This window comes from Ornithorhynchus anatinus, chromosome X5 (genome assembly GCF_004115215.2).
Source record: "Ornithorhynchus anatinus isolate Pmale09 chromosome X5, mOrnAna1.pri.v4, whole genome shotgun sequence".
Lineage (NCBI taxonomy): Eukaryota > Metazoa > Chordata > Mammalia > Monotremata > Ornithorhynchidae > Ornithorhynchus > Ornithorhynchus anatinus.
The window spans coordinates 23,245,500-23,264,334 of record NC_041753.1 but is presented as its reverse complement, the minus strand read 5'-3'; the positions used below and the strand labels follow the sequence as shown (position 1 = coordinate 23,264,334).

At 51.7% G+C, this 18,835-nt stretch overlaps 1 protein-coding gene across 1 annotated transcript; it reads left to right on the top strand.

The window, feature by feature from the left end:
* The first annotated feature begins 612 nt into the window (after nucleotides 1-612).
* On the top strand, nucleotides 613-15,368 carry LOC103165412 (butyrophilin subfamily 1 member A1-like). The gene is made up of 11 exons (XM_029056320.2): nucleotides 613-1,102; nucleotides 1,980-2,321; nucleotides 3,699-3,983; nucleotides 7,723-7,839; nucleotides 8,267-8,287; nucleotides 9,950-9,970; nucleotides 10,510-10,530; nucleotides 10,973-10,993; nucleotides 12,120-12,125; nucleotides 13,326-13,352; nucleotides 14,269-15,368. Exons 1-11 carry the CDS (start codon nucleotides 1,009-1,011, stop codon nucleotides 14,817-14,819), a joined length of 1,506 nt encoding a protein of 501 aa, XP_028912153.1. The 5' UTR covers nucleotides 613-1,008; the 3' UTR covers nucleotides 14,820-15,368.
* The last annotated feature ends 3,467 nt before the right edge of the window (nucleotides 15,369-18,835 follow it).

Here is an 18,835-nt window from a genome sequence, read left to right as displayed (position 1 = left end):
TGCCAAAGGTCCCACAGCAGGTAAGTGGCAGAGCTGAGATTAGAACCCAGGTCCTCTGACTCCCAGGCCCCGGGATCATTCCATTAGGCCATGCTGCTTCTGTGCCTCAGTTTCCTCATATGTATACTGGGGACTCAACACCATTCTCCCTGTTAGACAGTGAGCCCCATGTGGGACAGCGACAGCATCTGATCTGATTATCCAACGTTGTCATAATAATTATGGTATCTGTTAAGCGCTTACTATGAGCCAAGCAATGACATCGCTCTGCACACAGTAAGCGCTCCATAAATACGGTTTATTGACTATTTTGTATCTACCCTAGTGCTTGGCACATAGTAGGTGCCTAACAAAACCTATTATCGTTGTTGCTCCCCCTTTTTTCTTCCTCGTCCTCCCCTCACTCTGCCCCCTTGTCAACGCCTCCCCTCCTTTAAACCTTCCCTAGCTGGGAGTCTCGGACCCTCCCCAGCAAAAAAACACTCACGCCCTTACTCCTGGTCCATCAGGGCCCTCCCGAACCCAGTGCCTGTGCCTTTAAAGCCCTGCCCTAGACATTTCCCGCTAGGGTTTCCTCTTTGCCGAGAAATTCACGGTTTCTTTCGTTTTCGTTTCCCCCTAGACCAGAAGGATCCAGATCCAATCCAGGCCCCGGAGGCACCGGCTCCCAGACCTGCCTTTCCTGGGTCGGGGGGCTGCGTCTGTTGCGGAGGAAGAGGAGGAGGAGGGAAAGGAGGAGGAGGGAAAGAAGGAGGAGGAGGAGGAGGAGGAGGACCGGGCTCGGGAGACGCTAAAGGATCCCAGCGGGACAACCTGCGCCCAGGGAGGAGGGCCCGGAGGGGCGAGGAGAGGAGCGGGAAAGCGTGGGAAAAGGAGTAGGAAAGCATAGGGAAGAGCGGCAAGCGTAGGAGAAGGAGCCGGTAAGCGTGGGACCACACCTAGGGACTGAACGCGAGGAGGAAGCGGGGGTGCAACTGCTTGGGGGGACGGGACGGGGTGGGGGGTTGGATGGGGTGCGATGCAGCCCTCCCTAGGGCTTGCTGCCCTCTGCTGGGACCCCTGTTTGCCATCGTCCTGATCCATCTGCCCTCCGGGGCCTCAGGTAGGAATCCTCGGCGTCTCTCCTGCCTCCGTTTCTTTCCAAGCCCCGAACCCTGTTCCCTTCCCTCCTATGCGGTCCGAGCCTCCCCGGCCAAACTGGAAATGGCTCCTGGTTCTCCTCCACCCTGGAAATAAAGAGCGTCATCCCGCGAGGGGGCTTCAAATAGCAATGCGCATGTAGGGTGGCAGGCATCGAGTAACAGTAATCAACGCAATCGCCATCACGTTTGCTCCGAACGCTAACAGTAGTGTTTGTCGTTAAGTTCTTACTGTATGCCAAGGGCTGTGCTAACACTGTGGAAGATACAAAAATAAGCCGGTGGGACACAACCTCCGTCCACGTTCATTCACTCATTCAGTCGTATTTATTGATCACTTACTGTATGCGGAACACCGTACTAAGCGCTTGGGAGAGTCCAGTACAACAATAAACTGACACATCCCCTGACCTTAAGGACTTTACATTCTACAGGGGGAGACAGACATTAATAGAAAGACAAGCGGTGGAATTGAGATTAGAACCTTCTGACTGCTCTATTCACTAGGCCGTGCTGCTTCTCTCTAATAGCTCTATAATCTTCTCTCAAATCTCTAAAATAACTGTTCTCCTTCTCCATTAGACTGAGCCCCATGTGGGACAGGAACTCTGTTCAACCTGATTACCTACGCCAGTGCTTAGTACGGCGCGTGGTGCATATCAATCTATCAGTCGATGGTATTTACTGAGCACTTACTATGTGCAGAGCACTGTATTAAGCGCTTGGGAGAGTACAGTGCAACGGAATTGGCAGCCACGTTCCCTGCCCATAACGAGTTTACGATCTAAAGGGGGGGAATAGTAAGTATTTCACCAATTCTGCAATTATTATTATTATTAGGACAGTTCCAAGTGACCGCCCTCACATCCCCGGTCTGGGCCTCCATCGGGGGAGAAGCTATCCTCTCCTGTCAGGTGTCCCCCAGAGGAAAGGCCGAAGCCCAGCGTTGGTTCCACTCTCATTTCAAGTCAGCCATTCTGCTTCAAGGGGACTGGAACGGGGAACAGCCCCTGGCTGAGTACCAGAACCGGACCGAACTAATGGACCCCAGCCCCAACGACGACCCTGGTACCGTCAGCCTGAGAATCCGTGACATCCGGGTTTCGGACAATGGGACCTACACCTGCTATTTCAAATCCGTCTCGTATTACCACTCCGCTACTGTGCAGCTGCAGGTGACAGGTAAAAGGAGAGTGAGGGCTGGGGGGAGGAAGGGGAGAAGGGGCGGAGTGGGCGGGGAGAGTTTAAACCAGAAGAAAAGGAGTTCATGATAATCATGGTGGTGTTACTGGGTAAGCGCTTGCTATGTGTCATGCTCTGTATTTAGCGCGGCAGTTAGATAGAAGATCATCAGTTTGGACGTGGTGCCCGTCCCACGTGGGGCTCGCAGCCCAGGTTGGAAACTGGGTGTGTGTGGGTCCCCGTGGAGGAGGCTGTGAGGCAAGAGAGGTTTGGGATCGTAGTGATGGTAATAGTATTTATTAAGCACTTACTCTGTGCAGAGCACTATACTCAGCACTGGGAAAGAATACGCAGGTGAGGATTAAGCCACATTCCCTGGCCCTCAGAGGACTCAAAATCTAAAAATATAAGAGGAGAGGGGACTGAAGACATCAAGGGTGAAGAAACAGTATAACACCAAAGCAACACAAAGGCATAGACAGGTACACACACACACACACACCCCCAAAAAAAATACCAAGTAGTTGGATACTGTAGCTAGAGGAGCAGAATTCCCAGCTCCTTGCGGCTCCGAGTGCGCAGTCAGATCGTGGCCACAGTGAGTGTTACAGCAGCAGCGGCCGCCCGATCTTTCCGAGGTTCTGTGGGGGCGATGCCGGGCTGCAGCTCCTGTTCTCGTCCCACCTGGGTGGTGGAAGGCAGGTCGGGATGGAGGTTCCTCGATGACTTGGAGGAGAGCCGGAGTGGGATCCTGGGGAGGCAGAGTGGAGGTCTGGTTGGGGAGGACCCCAAGGGCCTCGGGAGCCACGGTGGGTAATTCGGTGAATTTGCTTAACTGATATGGAGAGAGAGACTGGCCGGGGCGGCTTGCTGCTGCTTAGATGCTCATGGCCTAAGGCACATGAGGCCTGTCAGGAGCTGGGATCCTGGGGGCCACGATGGGGGTGGCCTCGGTGGAGAGAGAGAGTGGGAGAGCGAGGGCCTAGGGAGGTGGGAGGTGCCCAGAGGGCCTGGCTCCTGTGAGGGCGGGACAGGTGGGACCACCCGAGAAGCCAGGGGAGAGGTGCACAGTGAGCCCTTGGTAAACTCTTCTCGCAACACCACCCTCCCCTCTCCCAGGACTTTTCTTTCAGTTGAGTCATTCTATACCGCAAACGCAGCACCCTCCACCCAAGAGCCAGTACCATCGGGCCTGATCCCCGCAACTCTGGAACTCATGCAGACAGTTGCCGCTGTCAATCAATCAATAGTATTTAATGAGTGCTTACAGTGTGCAGAGCACTGTACTGAGCGCTTGGGAGAGTACGCTATAACAGAGTTGGCTTTCTCCCCACCTCGGCCTCTCACTCCCCTCTCTTCTCTTTTCTCTCCTTCCAGCCCTGGGGTCTGCCCTTCACCTTCACCTGAAGGACTACGAAGAGGGCGGGATACAGGTGCTGTGCCACTCTGCTGGCTGGTTCCCTACTCCCCTGCTGCAGTGGAAGAAGCTTGGCCATGAGCAGGAGCCCTATGCCTCCAAGGTCCAGATCACGGAGGACGGCGACGGCCTGTTTGGGGTGGAGGGAGCCCTGATCCTGAAGGAAAGCGATCCTGTGAGCTGGGTCTGCCACGTGAGCAGTGGCCTGAAGAACCAGGAGAGGGAAGCCAGGTTTTCCGTGGCAGGTGGGTGACAGGCTCGGGGGCCCTGGAGTCTCGGTGGGGTGGTGCGGGGAGATGGATGCCAGGAACTGGAGTGCTGAGGGGCTGTTTAGACTGGAGAAGGAAGAAGTTCATCTTGTTAATGTTTATCTTTTCTGTGTGACCTCCATTCATTCATTCATTCAATAGTATTTATTGAGCGCTTACTATGTGCAGAGCACTGTACTAAGCGCTTGGGATGAACAGGTCGGCAACAGATAGAGACAGTCCCTGCCGTTTGACGGGCTTACAGTCTAATCGGGGGAGACGGACAGACAAGAACAATGGCACTAAACAGCGTCAAGGGGAAGAACATCTCGTAAAAACAATGGCAACTAAATAGAATCAAGGCGATGTACAATTCATTAACAAAATAAATAGGGTAACGAAAATATATACAGTTGAGCGGACGAGTACAGTGCTGTGGGGATGGGAAGGGAGAGGTGGAGGAGCAGAGGGAAAAGAGGAAAATGAGGCTTTAGCTGCGGAGAGGTAAAGGGGGGATGGCAGAGGGAGTAGAGGGGGAAGAGGAGCTCAGTCTGGGAAGGCCTCTTGGAGGAGGTGATTTTTAAGTAAGGTTTTGAAGAGGGAAAGAGAATCAGTTTGGCGGAGGTGAGGAGGGAGGGCGTTCCAGGACCGCGGGAGGACGTGACCCAGGGGTCGACGGCGGGATAGGCGAGACCGAGGGACGGTGAGGAGGTGGGCGGCGGAGGAGCGGAGCGTGCGGGGTGGGCGGTAGAAAGAGAGAAGGGAGGAGAGGTAGGAAGGGGCAAGGTGATGGAGAGCCTTGAAGCCTAGAGTGAGGAGTTTTTGTTTGGAGCGGAGGTCGATAGGCAACCACTGGAGTTGTTTAAGAAGGGGAGTGACATGCCCAGATCGTTTCTGCAGGAAGATGAGCCGGGCAGCGGAGTGAAGAATAGACCGGAGCGGGGCGAGAGAGGAGGAAGGGAGGTCAGAGAGAAGGCTGACACAGTAGTCTAGCCGGGATATAACGAGAGCCCGTAACAGTAAGGTAGCCGTTTGGGTGGAGAGGAGAGGGCGGATCTTGGCGATATTGTAGAGGTGAAACCGGCAGGTCTTGGTAACGGATAGGATGTGTGGGGTGAACGAGAGGGACGAGTCAAGGATGACACCGAGATTGCGGGCCTGCGGGACGGGAAGGATGGTCGTGCCATCCACGGTGATGGAGAAGTCTGGGAGCGGACCGGGCTTGGGAGGGAAGATGAGGAGCTCAGTCTTGCTCATGTTGAGTTTTAGGTGGCGGGCCGACATCCAGGTGGAGACGTCCCGGAGGCAGGAGGAGATGCGAGCCTGAAGGGAGGGGGAGAGGACAGGGGCGGAGATGTAGATCTGCGTGTCATCTGCGTAGAGATGGTAGTCAAAGCCGTGAGAGCGGATGAGTTCACCGAGGGAGTGAGTGTAAATGGAGAACAGAAGAGGGCCAAGAACTGACCCTTGAGGAACTCCAACAGTTAAAGGATGGGAGGGGGAGGAGGCTCCAGCGTAGGAGACCGAGAATGATCGGCCAGAGAGGTAAGAGGAGAACCAGGAGAGGACAGAGTCCGTGAAGCCAAGGTGAGATAAGGTATGGAGGAGGAGGGGATGGTCGACAGTGTCAAAGGCAGCAGAGAGGTCAAGGAGGATCAGAATGGAGTAGGAGCCATTGGATTTGGCAAGAAGGAGGTCATGGGTGACCTTAGAGAGAGCAGTCTCGGTAGAGTGGAGGGGACGGAAGCCAGATTGGAGGGGGTCTAGGAGAGAATGGGAGTTAAGGAATTCTAGGCATCGATTGTAGACGACTCGTTCTAAGATTTTGGAAAGGAAGGGTAGTAGGGAGATAGGACGATAACTGGAGGGGGAAGTGGGGTCAAGAGCGGGTTTTTTTAGGATGGGGGAGACGTGGGCATGTTTGAAGGCAGAGGGGAAGGAGCCCTTGGAGATTGAGTGGTTAAAAATAGACGTTAAGGAAGGGAGGAGGGCAGGGGCGATGGTTTTAAGAAGGTGAGAGGGAATGGGGTCCGAGGCGCAGGTGGAGGGGGTGGCACTTGCGAGGAGGGAGGAGATCTCCTCTGAGGATACTGCAGGGAAGGATGGGAAAGTAGGGGAGGGGGTTGCTGGGGGGGAGGGGAGAGGCGGAGGGATGACTTTGGGGAGCTCAGACCTGATCGTGTTGATTTTCGTGAGGAAATAGGTGGCCAGATCATTAGGGGTGAGAGATGGGGGAGGGGGAGGAACAGGGGGCCTAAGGAGAGAGTTAAAGGTCCGGAACAATCGGCGGGGGTGACGGGCATGGGTGTCGATGAGGGAGGAGAAGAAGCTTTGCCTGGCGGAGGAGAGGGCAGAGTTAAAGCAGGAAAGGATAAATTTGAAGTGTGTGAGGTCGGCTTGGTGTTTGGACTTTCGCCAGCAGCGCTCAGCAGCTCGAGCATAGGAGCGTAGGAGGCGGACGGAGGAGGTGATCCAGGGCTGTGGGTTAGTGGAGCGAGAGCGGCGGAGGGAAAGGGGGGCGAGAGAGTCGAGATGAGTAGAGAGGGTGGAGTTGAGAGCGGAGACCCGATCGTCGAGAGTGGGAAGAGAGGACAGGGCGGCAAGGTGAGGAGAGATGCTATTGAAAAGACGGATGGGATCGAGAGAGCGGAGGTCTCTGTGGGGCCGTAGCGAAGATTTGCAGGGGGAGGGAGTGTGAGAGATGAGGCAGGTGAGAAGGTTATGGTCAGAGAGAGGGATTTCAGAGTTGGTGAGTGAGGAGATAGTGCAGCGGTAGGAGATGACGAGATCGAGGGTGTGACCGAGTCGGTGAGTGGGCGCGGTATGGTGGAGGAGGAGGTCGGCAGAGTCGAGGAGGGATAGCAGGCGGGCGGTAGAGGAGTCGTCGGGTACATCCGTATGGATGTTGAAGTCTCCAAGGATCAGAGTGGGCAGAGAGAAGGAGAGGAGGAAGGTGAGAAAGGGGTCAAGGTGGTTGAAGAAGTCGGAGGTGGGACCGGGAGGGCGGTAGATGACGGCGACAAGTAACTGGAGTGGGTGGTAGAGGCGAATGATATGGGCTTCGAAGGAGGGGAAGGAGAGGGAGGGGGGAGGAGGGATAGTGCGGAAGCGGCATCGGGGCGAGAGGAGGAAGCCGACGCCTCCTCCCTTACCGGTGAGTCTGGGGGAGTGGGAGAAGGAGAGGCCTCCGCTGGAGAGAGAGGCGGCGGAGACCGTGTCTTCGGGAGAGAGCCACGTTTCCGAAAGGGCGAGGAGGAGGAGAGAGCGGGAGAGGAAAAGGTCATGGATGAAAGGTAGCTTGCCTGTAATAGAGCGGGGGTTCCAGAGGCCACACTAGAAGCCCTGGGTGAGTTTGAGTGAACACCTCCCTAGCCGTCTGTGTGTTTGTGTGTGCATGTGCCTGAATCCACCACCCTGGTCAAACAATCAGTGATATTTTTTGAGCGCTTCCCAAGTGCAGAGAGCTGTACTAAGTATTTGGGAGAGGGCAATACAATAAAGTTGAGAGGTGGAGGTTTGGAGCTGGCCCTCTGCCTCTCCGTCTATCCCCAGCCTCACCTTCCCTCTCCCCACTCTGGGAACCTTGCCCCAAGTTCACCTCAGGTTCAAAATAATTCCAAAAAGAGTGGGGTGATGAGAGGGAGGATAATGGCTGGGTTCAAGGAGGTGACTTCTTTCACCTCCTCTCCTCCAGATGCAAGTTCCTCCTCCAGCTGATGTTTTTTCTTTCCCTCAGATGTGATCTTCCCCCACCACTCTCCAATGTTGCTGATCCTGCCTCTGTTCCTGGTGGCTCTGGTCCTCTTGACTTTAGTCTGTTTGATTCTCCTCCGGAGGCAGCTCAGAGAAAATGGTGAGTCGGGGTGTGGGTGAAAAACCAAACTCCCTGCCCACAAGAGTCTTCCTCCCCGCCAACTCCCCTTCCCCATCTCCCTTCCTAGAACCCAGCCGACCCGCTCCCACTCTTCATTTCCCTTAGACAACCCAGGTCCCTTAGAGAACCCAGGTCTCTGTCCCCCCGTCTTGACCTCTCCTCTTTCCATCACCCACTCCCCTCACTAAACCAAAGAGCTTCCTAAGCCCCAGCAGTCCCTTCCCAACCCCCTGCCCCAATTTTATTTCAATCGGGGTTGGGGAGGGCGTCCTAGGGACGGAAAGAATCATCCCTATGCCGGGACAGGAGTGCGCTGTTGGCCAGCCCGCCATAAAGAGCAATCCAGGGTGGCAGAGATGTCGTAGGAACTCACTATTTTTTCTTCTGGGATTTTGATTTCCTCCAGGACGACTTCTGCTTGTTAAAGGTAAGGGTCACACCTCACTTCCCCAGCCCCCAATATTGGTCTTTCTTCAGGTTGGCTCCCCAACTTAAACACCTTCCAGATTCCAGCACCCTGACCCCCGATTCTCTCCCCCACCCCAGCCCCAGCCCGCTTCCCTCCTGAACCCCAATCATCTCTCGGTAGCAGTAGGAGTAATCGTATTTATCAAGTACTCACTGGGTACAATGCACTGTACTAAGTGTTTGGAAAGTTCCATAAAAATAAAACACATTCCCTACCCTTAAGGAGCTCACCAACTAGTGGGCCAGCCTTTATGGTCGCCTTTGTAAGTTCTGTGGGATCCTGACATAAAAGACCCGGCACCCATTTGCTGGACCTTTATCACACACGACAGCCTCCCAGGAACATACCGGAACCCTCGGGGTTCCTGATGTAATACGAATGATGATGATGATCATAGTGGTGTTTGTTAAGCGCTTACCATGTGCCAAGCACTGTGCTAAGCCCCGGAGGAGATAAAGTACTATCGGATCAGGCACAGCCCCTGTCCAGCTTGAGGTTTTCAATCCAGTGGGATATGGTCTGAGGTTTGGGTTCAGGGACGGACAGCTCCTGCAGTCTATGACAAGCAAATCTTGCCCCTGGGTAGAGAATAGCTTCTTCTCCTTGGGTTGGAGAAAGGGAAATCCCCAGCCCCAATCTCTCTGCCTTAGTCTTAGCACGTTTGATCTACAACTCAATTTTCCTTTTCCTTTTATTAATAATGTTGGTATTTGTTAAGTGCTTACTATGTGCAGAGCACTGTTCTAAGCGTTGGAGTAGATTTACAGGTAGATTTACAGGTAGATTTTCCTTTCAGCAATGCTCGAAACCGATAAAGGTAAGGATAAGGTGGGATTATCCTGGAGGTTATGACTGTTAATGGTTTTCAACTCACTTTGCCCCTCTAAGACAGTAGTAGTAGAAATGGTACTTATTGAGTGCCCACTAGATGAAATCAATATACACTGTATAAAGCGCTAGGGAAAAAGACAACAGGAAAAGTTTTCGTGTTCCACCCACTGGGACTCCAAAGAACCAAGGGTTTGGAAACCCGCTTGCATTTTCCCATTTCACAGAACACACAGACCTTCAGAGGAAGAGGGGTGGATTTGTCAGTCCTCAATTACCCAGCCCAATTCTCCCCATCTCGTCTGTGAGACCGTAGACATCTTCCCTGTGCATCCACAGCGCATGGAGTTCTGTCTTATCTTGTCTTTGTCTCTTCCCACAGCCCTGAGGAAACCACCTTCAAGGAATTGGCAGTCAATCCGTTGATCGATCAATAACGTTTTCTGAGCACCTACTGGGTGCAGAGTCCTATACCAGTGCCCTCAAGGAGCTTACAGTCTAGCAGGGGAGACAGACTCAAAATAGGCAATTGGAGAAGCAGAATCAACAAAGATAACCCAACCCAAACAAAGAAGCATATTGTGCAAATGACATGGAAGCTAAAGAGGAGTGTAGTATTTGAGAAAGTACAGAGGAACTAGTAGATATGATTCCTTTCCTTAGGAGCTGGGGGTTGGGGGTGTGGGGAGGAGGCCCGTACGCTCCTCTAATTGACCCCATATTAGAGTGGGATCAAAGGGGAGCAAGTTTCTCTTGTTCTTAATACTCTGTGTGATTTTTTTCACATTTCAGAGAACCTTTTGGCAGAAAATGGTAAGAATTCTCTTTTCCTAATTCTGGTTATTATCATTAAAACCTCAATATTGGGGGATGTCCTAATTATCCCAAGTCCTCTCTATACGCCATATCTCTTATAAAAAGCCTTCCTAGATGCATTCAACTGTTCCCAAGGGTAGTGGAGAAATAGGTGGAGTGGAGCAGGGCTTGAAGAAGAAGAGAAAGCCCAGAATGAACCCTTCATCCACAGAGCACCTTAACTCTCCACCTACACCACACCTCTCCTCTCCATCCACAACGTTCCTCCCCTCCCCATTCATACCATGGCCCTCCTTCCTGTCCACACCACGCCCCTCTTTCCCATCCACACTATGCCCCTCCTCCCCATCCACACTGGGTGCCTCCTCTCCACCCAAACCGCACCCTTCCTCCCCATCCCGCGCCCCCTCCTCTCTATCCACACAGCACTGTACTAAGCCCTCAGGAGAGTGCCATGGAAGGAAAAGACACAGAACCTGACATTTAGGCTCTTACAATCTAATGGAGTTGTGTTCTTTTACTTCTCTTATTTGCAGTAAAGCTGAAGAAGGAGAGAGGTGAGTGAGATCCTGGGAGAAATAAAAGGAACAGGGTGGAGACAGGGTGGGGAAACAGGGGTCACGGGAAGATCATTTTCTCACCTTCCTATTTGGGTCCCTCGTTCCCTCCTCACCCCCGATCTGGCCCCCCACAGCTCCACTCCTCCGTCCTTCTCTCTGTCCCGTCAAAGAGTTGCCCTCCGAGAACACATGAGGTTGGCTCTCCCCTTTACCTCCCCCGCCTCCTCCCAGATCTCTAGCCCCTGCCCCAAGCTGCTCCCTATCTCAACCCCTTTCTCCATGGTACTTCTCCTCCCGAGAGGGGAATTAAGCCAACCCCGGTTGTTTCCTGTGCCACTCCCTCCCTCCGCTCTTCCAACCCTGTCGTGGCTCTGGCTAGTCCCCAGTCTCCTCCACACCGCTCCCTGACGCTCCGCTTCTCCTTTGCTTTGTTTTCCAGATGCCATGGTCTCTGATCAAGGTAAGTCCTTGCCTCTGGTTTTCAGTTCCCTTCAACTCTGACAACAGCAACCAATCTTTAGGGTACTAGAATGGCAGGTGTGTGTGTGTGTGTGTGTGCGTGTGTGCTGGGGGAGAGCAAAAGTCATTGAGGTCTGGAAATAGGTTCATTCTACAAGGTATTTTATGCGATTCTGAGTGAAGGCTCAACTTGGGCATTCAGGAGTGGTTTCAACCAGAAAATGTAGTAGTGATACTATTTATTAAGGGCTTACTGTACAGAAATTGAGCTTTCCAGCCCCCACTTATTATTATGGTATTTGTTAAGTGCTTACTAAGTGCTGAGCACTGTTCTAAGCGCTGGGGTAGATACAGGATAAACAGATTGTCCCACGTGGGGCTCACATTTTTTAATCCCCAATTTTACAGTTGAGGTAACTGAGGCCCAGAGAAGTGAAGTGACTTGCCCAAGGTCACACAGCAGACAAGTGGCGGAGCTGGGATTAGGACCCATGACCTCTGATTCCCAAGCCCGTGGTCTTTCCACAATCTCTCCTTCTCTGCAGTCTCACATTGCCTTCTGCCTTCAGGACATCTACTTGGATGTCCCGCCAACCCTTTAAACTTTACATGTCCAAAGCAGAACTCTTCATCTTCCCACCCAAACCCTGTCCTCCCCAAGACTGTCCCATCACTGAAGACAACATCACCCTCCCTGTTTCACAAGCCTGTAACCTTGGCATTATCCTTGAACTCATCTCTCAAATCCTGTTGGATCTACCTTCAAAACGTCTCTAGAATATTTCCTTTCCTCTCTATCCAAACTGTCACTAAATTGGTTCAAGCACTTATAGCGCAACTCAACTGTTGCATCAGCCTCCTCACTGACCTCTTGTCTCTCCCCTCTCCAGTCCATACTTCACTCTGCTGCTGCTTGGATCATAATGAGAATAATATGATTTATGAAGCACTTGCTTTTTGCCAAGCATGAGGCTAAGCGCTGGTTTAGATACAAGGTAATCTGAACAGGCACAGTCCTTATCCCACACGGGGTAAGAATTTTCATCATGATGATATTCATATTTTCTCCTATTGCCATCTCTCTTTGTTTCTCCTGTTCTGCCACTTTTGCCGGATGGGCCCTGCAGAAGCGAGTAAGTCCAGTTTTCTCTTCAAAATATTTTATTGGGTGAGGCCCTGGGAGGTGGGAAAAGGGAGTAGAAATCATCATTATCCTCATCATCATCATTATTTGGCATTTGTTAAGGACTTACAATAGACCAATTATCATACTCAGCACTGAGGTAAATACGGGATCATCAGCTCAGACTCAGTCCCTGTCCCACACAGTCTGAATGGGGAGGGAGAACGAGAATTGACTACTCATTTTATAGATGAGGAAACTGAGACCCAGAGCAGTTAAGTGATTTGCCCAGGTTCATACAGCAGGCAAGTGGCAGAGGTGGGATTAGAATTTAGATCCCCTAACTCCCAGGACCGTGCTCTTTCCCACTAGACCATGCTGCCAAGTGTCCAATCCCTCATCCTTGGCTTGTTGATTCAGTTTCTTCCTGTGGCAAAACAGAAGAATCAAACTGACTGGTTTGAGCTGTGCAGAGCAGTTTCTCTCACTGACTGTTGATGACATCACCCTCAAGGCAGGTGTGGTGCCCAGTTGAATGTGGTGGCACCAGTCAGTGATGGGGGAGGCAGTAAATCACCTGACAAGGACGGAGCTCCTGCCCCAACTTTGGGATCCGGCATAAGTCGGCACCCTTTCTGGGCCTCTACCTGCCCCCCTGCACCCTCACAGTGCTACACAAGATGATCATATCTATGATGTGCAACATGAATTCAAGCTGCTGGATGAAAATGATTATTTTGAGGTCTAGGGCAACAGGCAGCAAGTTTATCCTGAATCTTTTCCTAAAAGCATGCCCCATGTGTAGCTGCCCACTTCCCAGGGACAATGGGGGCGATGGGCCCAGCAGTTTAATGAGCTGGACTCCTGGACTTGCTCTTTCTAGTCAAGACTTGAGAGTTTTCAATCAGGGCTGCGAAGATCCAAATTGGTGGCTTTCTTACTATTAACTCCTTGAAAGCTGTCCCCCTCCTGGTTCTCCCCTCTCCACCTAAAATCCCTAACCTCTTTTCACCATGGGTTCAAAAGGAAAAGTTGGCCTCTTGGACCCCCATGCCTAGGAACTGATGAATGATGCAGGATTTTTAAACAAACTTTCCAGTTCTTTGGCAACACACCTCCCAGACCCCAGATGTCCCATCCCCATCACCAACCCCTCCGGATTTCTCTCCCCGCCTGATCTCTCACCCATGACCTCTCCTCTGTGTTTCAGGGCTGGAGAACATGCGGCAGTTTGCAAGTGAGTAGCCAGAAGGGAAAGGGAGCTCTGCTCTTGGTGCTGGCAAGTCAGGTTCAAATTGAACCACGGCCCAGCTCCCACTCTGAGAAAATTGCGGTCGGGCGATCACGGTGTTTATCCTCTCTACTTCAGAGTAGATATTCTAGATCCTGGGTGCTCTCAGGATCCCTCAGGAGTCAAGTACCTTTCCACTTCATCCGTGGAGTACGTGTCAAAGATGGCAACCATCTCCCTTTCTGCTGAGCATCTCAGATACTCCAGATGGAGACAGCTCGCTAGACTGGCTGAACCATGAACCCAGTCTTTTGACTCCTGAACCGATACCCGTTTCTCTCCCATGACCCAGTATCCTGCTGTCTACCCTGCCCCAGCTCCTCTTTCAAGACCTAGGCACCCCCTCAGCCCCCCCATCCCTTAGCTCTTCCCCACAGAGCCCCAATTCCCTATCTTCCCCTTTCCGGTTCTTTGATTCCCTTCTCTCCTGGTAACACAGATGTCCTGACTCCCAACCTCCAGTTCTCCCCAGATTCCCATCCCTATTAATCAATCAGTAGTATTTGAGTGTTTACTCCAAGTGGAACACTGTACTAAAGTGCTTGGGAAAATACAGTAGACTACAGTTAATGGACATGATCCCTGCATTGAACTTGCAATCTACCAGAGGAGAGGGACACTAAAATGAAGTACAGATACAGAGTTGCAAGATCCGAACTTAAGTGCTACCGAGGGTTGGCGGGGGACAAGCGGGGGTGAGTACCCCAGTGTTTGGGTGATGCAAAAATGCTCAAATGGCAGTTGGAGGGGGGAAGGGAAATAGGAGAGGGAGAGGAGAGATTCTCAGCTCCCGAATCTCCTCTGAGACCCCCAACGCTGTCACCCGATCCCTGACCTCCGTGCCCCTTGCTCCCCTCCCCAGCGGACCTGACCCTGGACCGGGCTTCGGCCAACCCCTACCTGTTGGTATCAGAGGACGGCCGAGCCGTGAGCCGCTCGGACACACGCCTGGCCGTGGACGACGGGCCGGAGCGGTTCGACCCCAGGGCTAACGTCCTGGGGATGCCGACCTTCACCTCCGGCTGCCACTTCTGGGAGGTGGAGACGGGGAGCAAGCGAGACTGGGACGTGGGCGTCTGCCTGGACAGCGTGGCCCGCAAGGACATGGTCACCCTGGGGCCCGAGGCCGGCTTCTGGGTCCTGTGGGCCCGCAACGGGAGTCAGCTGGCAGCCATCACCACGCCCAAGACGGCTCTGAGCTCGGACGCCTGGCCCCGCCGAGTGGGTGTCTTCCTGAACTGCGAGGCTGGGACCGTTAGCTTTTACAACATCAACACCCACCAGCTCATCTACAGCTTCACCGAGCCCTCGGGCTTCCCTGGGCCTCTCCGTGCCTTCTTCTACCCGGGGCCGAGGCCCGAGGGGCAAGAGTCTGTACCGCTGAAGATCCTGGAACCTGGAAGGTGGGGCTGATGGATTCGTTCCTGCATCCTGGAGCTGGGGGATGAAGGGACCCGGGTGTCCTGCCTCCCAGCGTCTATTTTCTGGATCCCAAAGCATGTACTGATAACCAGGGCTCTCGTCTCCTTGAGACCACGTTCCTCTTTCAGAACTCGAGAGTCCCCACTTCTAGACTCTGACTCCAAGCAGCTTCCCCTCTGATCGTTCGATGAATCATTCAGTCAGTGGTGCTTACTGAGTCCTTACTGTGTGCAGAGCACTGTACCAGATATTAAAGAGAGTAGAATACAGCAGAGTTGGTAGACACGTTTCCGGCCCACAACAAAGTCTAGAGGGGGATAAAGCAAGGAAGAGATAAGGATGTGCCGTTTCATCTGAGAGATTACAGGAAACACACATCTCCACTTCACTCTAGGGGAGAATGCCCCACAGCTCTGATCCTATAAACCCTTGGAGAAAATTGATTCAAGCTCTTTACCTTGTATTTGGTTTTCTCTCTTTTTTGTTTCTTGTGGTAGTTTTTAAGTGCTTACTATGTATCAAGCGCTATTCTTAGCTCTGGGGTTTATCAGGATGGACACAGTCCCTGTCCCACATAGGGCTCACTGTCTAAATTGGAGGTAGGAGGATTTAATCTCTGTTTTACAGATTAGGTAACCGAGGCACGGACAAGTGATTTGCCCAAAGTCACTGTTACATCCCTAGAGAGTCAATTAGCGACAAGAGCGTTCGTGACTCGGCTTTACAGATGGAACAAACCACCGATACTGAATGTCGCAGAAAGAGAACATTTATTAACATACAGAAGAAACATCAAGTGCAACGGATCCTGTTTCTGTTAAGCCCTCAACCCAGAGGCAGTGGGAATTTTCAACCGCGGGATGCTCAGTCTCGTTTGGTGTTCAGAGCCTTAACGGGTCTTCTGCCCCGGCTGTCCCTCGGCCTTCCCTTCGGGGGACAGTGTGAGAAGCCAAGTACAGTCTGAGACCAGCTCGGACATCCCCTCAGCTGGTCTCCTCTGCCCGAGCTAACTCAGTTGTCCTTTCGGATAACGGCGAGCAGCAGCGGTAGGTGTCGTGTGTCCCCCGGCCCCCCCCCCCCCCTCGCCTTTGAATTATGCTTAACCGTTACAAAGACCTTCATCAGTATAATGGCCCTAATCTATCAATTCCAGTCCCATTGTCCTTTGCTCTTAGAAGACATTTCCCCCGCCCCCCTGCGGGTGCGTCAACATTAAGGTCTTCCCTTGGAGCCAATAATTCTGGCTCACACGCATTAAGTTTAACACGGTGTTTACGCGAGGTGCAAACTGCATGCTTCACTCACACGGCAGAGAAGTGGCTGAGCCAGAATTGGAACTCAGGTCCTCTGACTCCCTGGCCCGTGCTTTTTCCACTAGACCACACTGCTTCTCAGGTAGCACGTTTCCTTCCAAAGTGTGTTCCCATTGGTGCAAAGTCATTTGGAGGAAAGAAGAGATGGTGTACCTCATTCCCTCAGAGGAGTTAAGTGCTTGCCCACCGTTACTGAGTGTCTATGGATCCCTAATCCGCAACTTCCATGCATCCTTTCTCCTCTGCTGGAGCAGCACAGCCTAGTGCAAAGTGTATGGGCCTGGGAGAAAGAGAACCCGGGTTCTAATCCCGTCTCTGCCACCTGCCTGCTGTGTGACCTTAGGGAAGTAACTTTACTTCTCTGTGCCTCAGTTACCTCATTTGTAAAATGGAAATTCAATTCCTGTTCCCCCTCCTACTTAGATTGTGAGCCCTGTGTAGGACAGGAACTGTGGCTGACCTAATCTTTTATCTTCCCCAATGCATAGAACAGTGCATGACAAATTGTAAGCACTTAACAAACACTTTTTTTCTTCTCAAAATCTAGGAGACCTAACTCCTAGCTGCTGGCTCTTATGATCGTCCGTTTCCCATTCGAACTTCACTTTCTTTGTCCCATTTCTCTTAGAAACTCACCTTTCCTGTACCAATCCAAGTTGCCCAGCATTTTCCCCTCTTCCCTGACACTTCCTACTTCAATCAATCAATCATATTAATTGAGCCCTAACTGTGTGCAGAGCACTGAACTAAGCGCTTGGGAGAGTATAAAATAACAGAGTTGGTAGGCATAGGCCCTGCCCACAAGCTTACAGTTTAGAAGAAAAGACCAACAGTAATATAAATGAATCAATTATGGATATGTACATGTATATGTATACATGCTGTGTGGCTGAGGGTGGGGCGAATAAAGGGTGTAAATTCAAGGGGAAAAGTGACACAAAAGGTAGAGGGAGTAGAGGGAATGAGGGCTTAGTTGGGGAAGGCCTCTTAGAAGAAATGTGATTTTAGGCTGCCTTTGACTCTTCCTTAATTCCCAACTCCTGAGTCAAGGACCTCTAGTCCTGCACCACTGACCCTCCTCTCTTGGAGAGAGCACCTCCCCCTCCACAACTTCCCCCAAGTCGTCTATCCTCTTTTCCTGCCGACGCTTTCATGGGATCCTCTCCCTACATCTGTTACAAATCTGTTGTCCTTCATTCTGGCTGTCCTGAGAATGGCTTGTGGTTTATTTATTCAATAAACGTGTATCACAGATTTCCTGCTTTTTCTGCAATTTCAGTATCTTCCCTAGCATGCACTGCAGTCTTTACTCTGCCAAAAAATGGCTATGGCCATTTGTGATTGGAATTTTAAGATTAAGTGGAGAGTTCCAACTGTATCTGCTTTCTGTGCAGAGCACAGGGATGAACTCCCCCATCGAGAATGACGGACAAGCTTCAGACCTGACACTTTGTGATCGAGAACTCACGTGGAAGAATTGCTCTCAGAACCTGCAGGCAAAACTGAAGGCCTGTGGCCCAGGGCTTAAGTGCTTGAGATGAAGAAAAAAATGTATCTGGAACAGTGAGGCAGGGGAAGCAAAGAGTGAGGAAATGTTCAACAATGCTCGACTGTGTTCATGGTTAGCTATCATAAATACATTCATTGTTTTATTAAATGGTTGAGGGTAGAATGACTTCCAAAAATAACAAAAGTTGCTTACCGGGAAGCTAACAGACTTTCAGACCTCGATAGCTGAATTTTGTCACTTGGAGCTGAAGCAACATTAGTGGAGAGTCATAGACTAGTCACTGAAATGTTGCCTCCACTCCGAGGATGGTTCCATGCTAAAATGACTCGATAAATGTTATTATTTATTAAGTGCTTACTGTGTGCAGAGCACTGTACTAAGCACTAGGGAAAGTACGATACAAAGGACCCTGCAGGGTCAAGAAAAGAGTTTCGCCAGGGGAGAAAAGGAATGGAGACCAAGGTGGGGGACAAAATAGGTAGAGAGGAAGACATAACTGTAGAAGAGGGGTGTCCTTCAGTTTCAAGGTGACCTTATGGTAATGAATATGGGTCAAGCAGCGTGGCTTAGTAGTAAAAGCACAGGTCCGCGAGTCAGAAGATCTGCCTTCTAATCCAGTCTTTTCCAATTGCTTGCCCTGTGATCTTGGACAAGACATATTCACTGATGGGGATTAGTTTTTTATTTAGGGACGCAGTAACGATAGCTCTTCGGGCCCCTCCCCGCCCAAGCGCCCCACCTTGTCTACTATTGCGATCGGGATTAAGACATTTATTTGCTAAACACTGGAGAATGTACAATATAACCAGATAAGACCCGATCCCTGACTCACATGAGGGTCGCAGTAGTCTAAGGGGAAAGGAAGAACAAGTATTTAATTCCATTTTAGAAGAGGAAACTGAGACACAGAGAAGTTAAGGGTCTTGCGCAAGGTCCTATAGCTAGCATGTGGCAGAGTCCAGAATAGAACTCAGGTCTCCAGACTCTCGGAGACATGCATGTTTAACTAGGCTACGCTGCTTCGCTGCAGAATGCGGAAGGGTTGGGGCGCTCTCCCTCCCCCCCCCCCCCCCCCCAAAGGTGGGAGCAGAATTTGGGATGAAGTTAATGCAGGAAAAAATGCAGGAACTCTAATCTTCCAGGGTGCAGGGATTCTGCATACTGGAAGAGCAGGAATGCGGCGC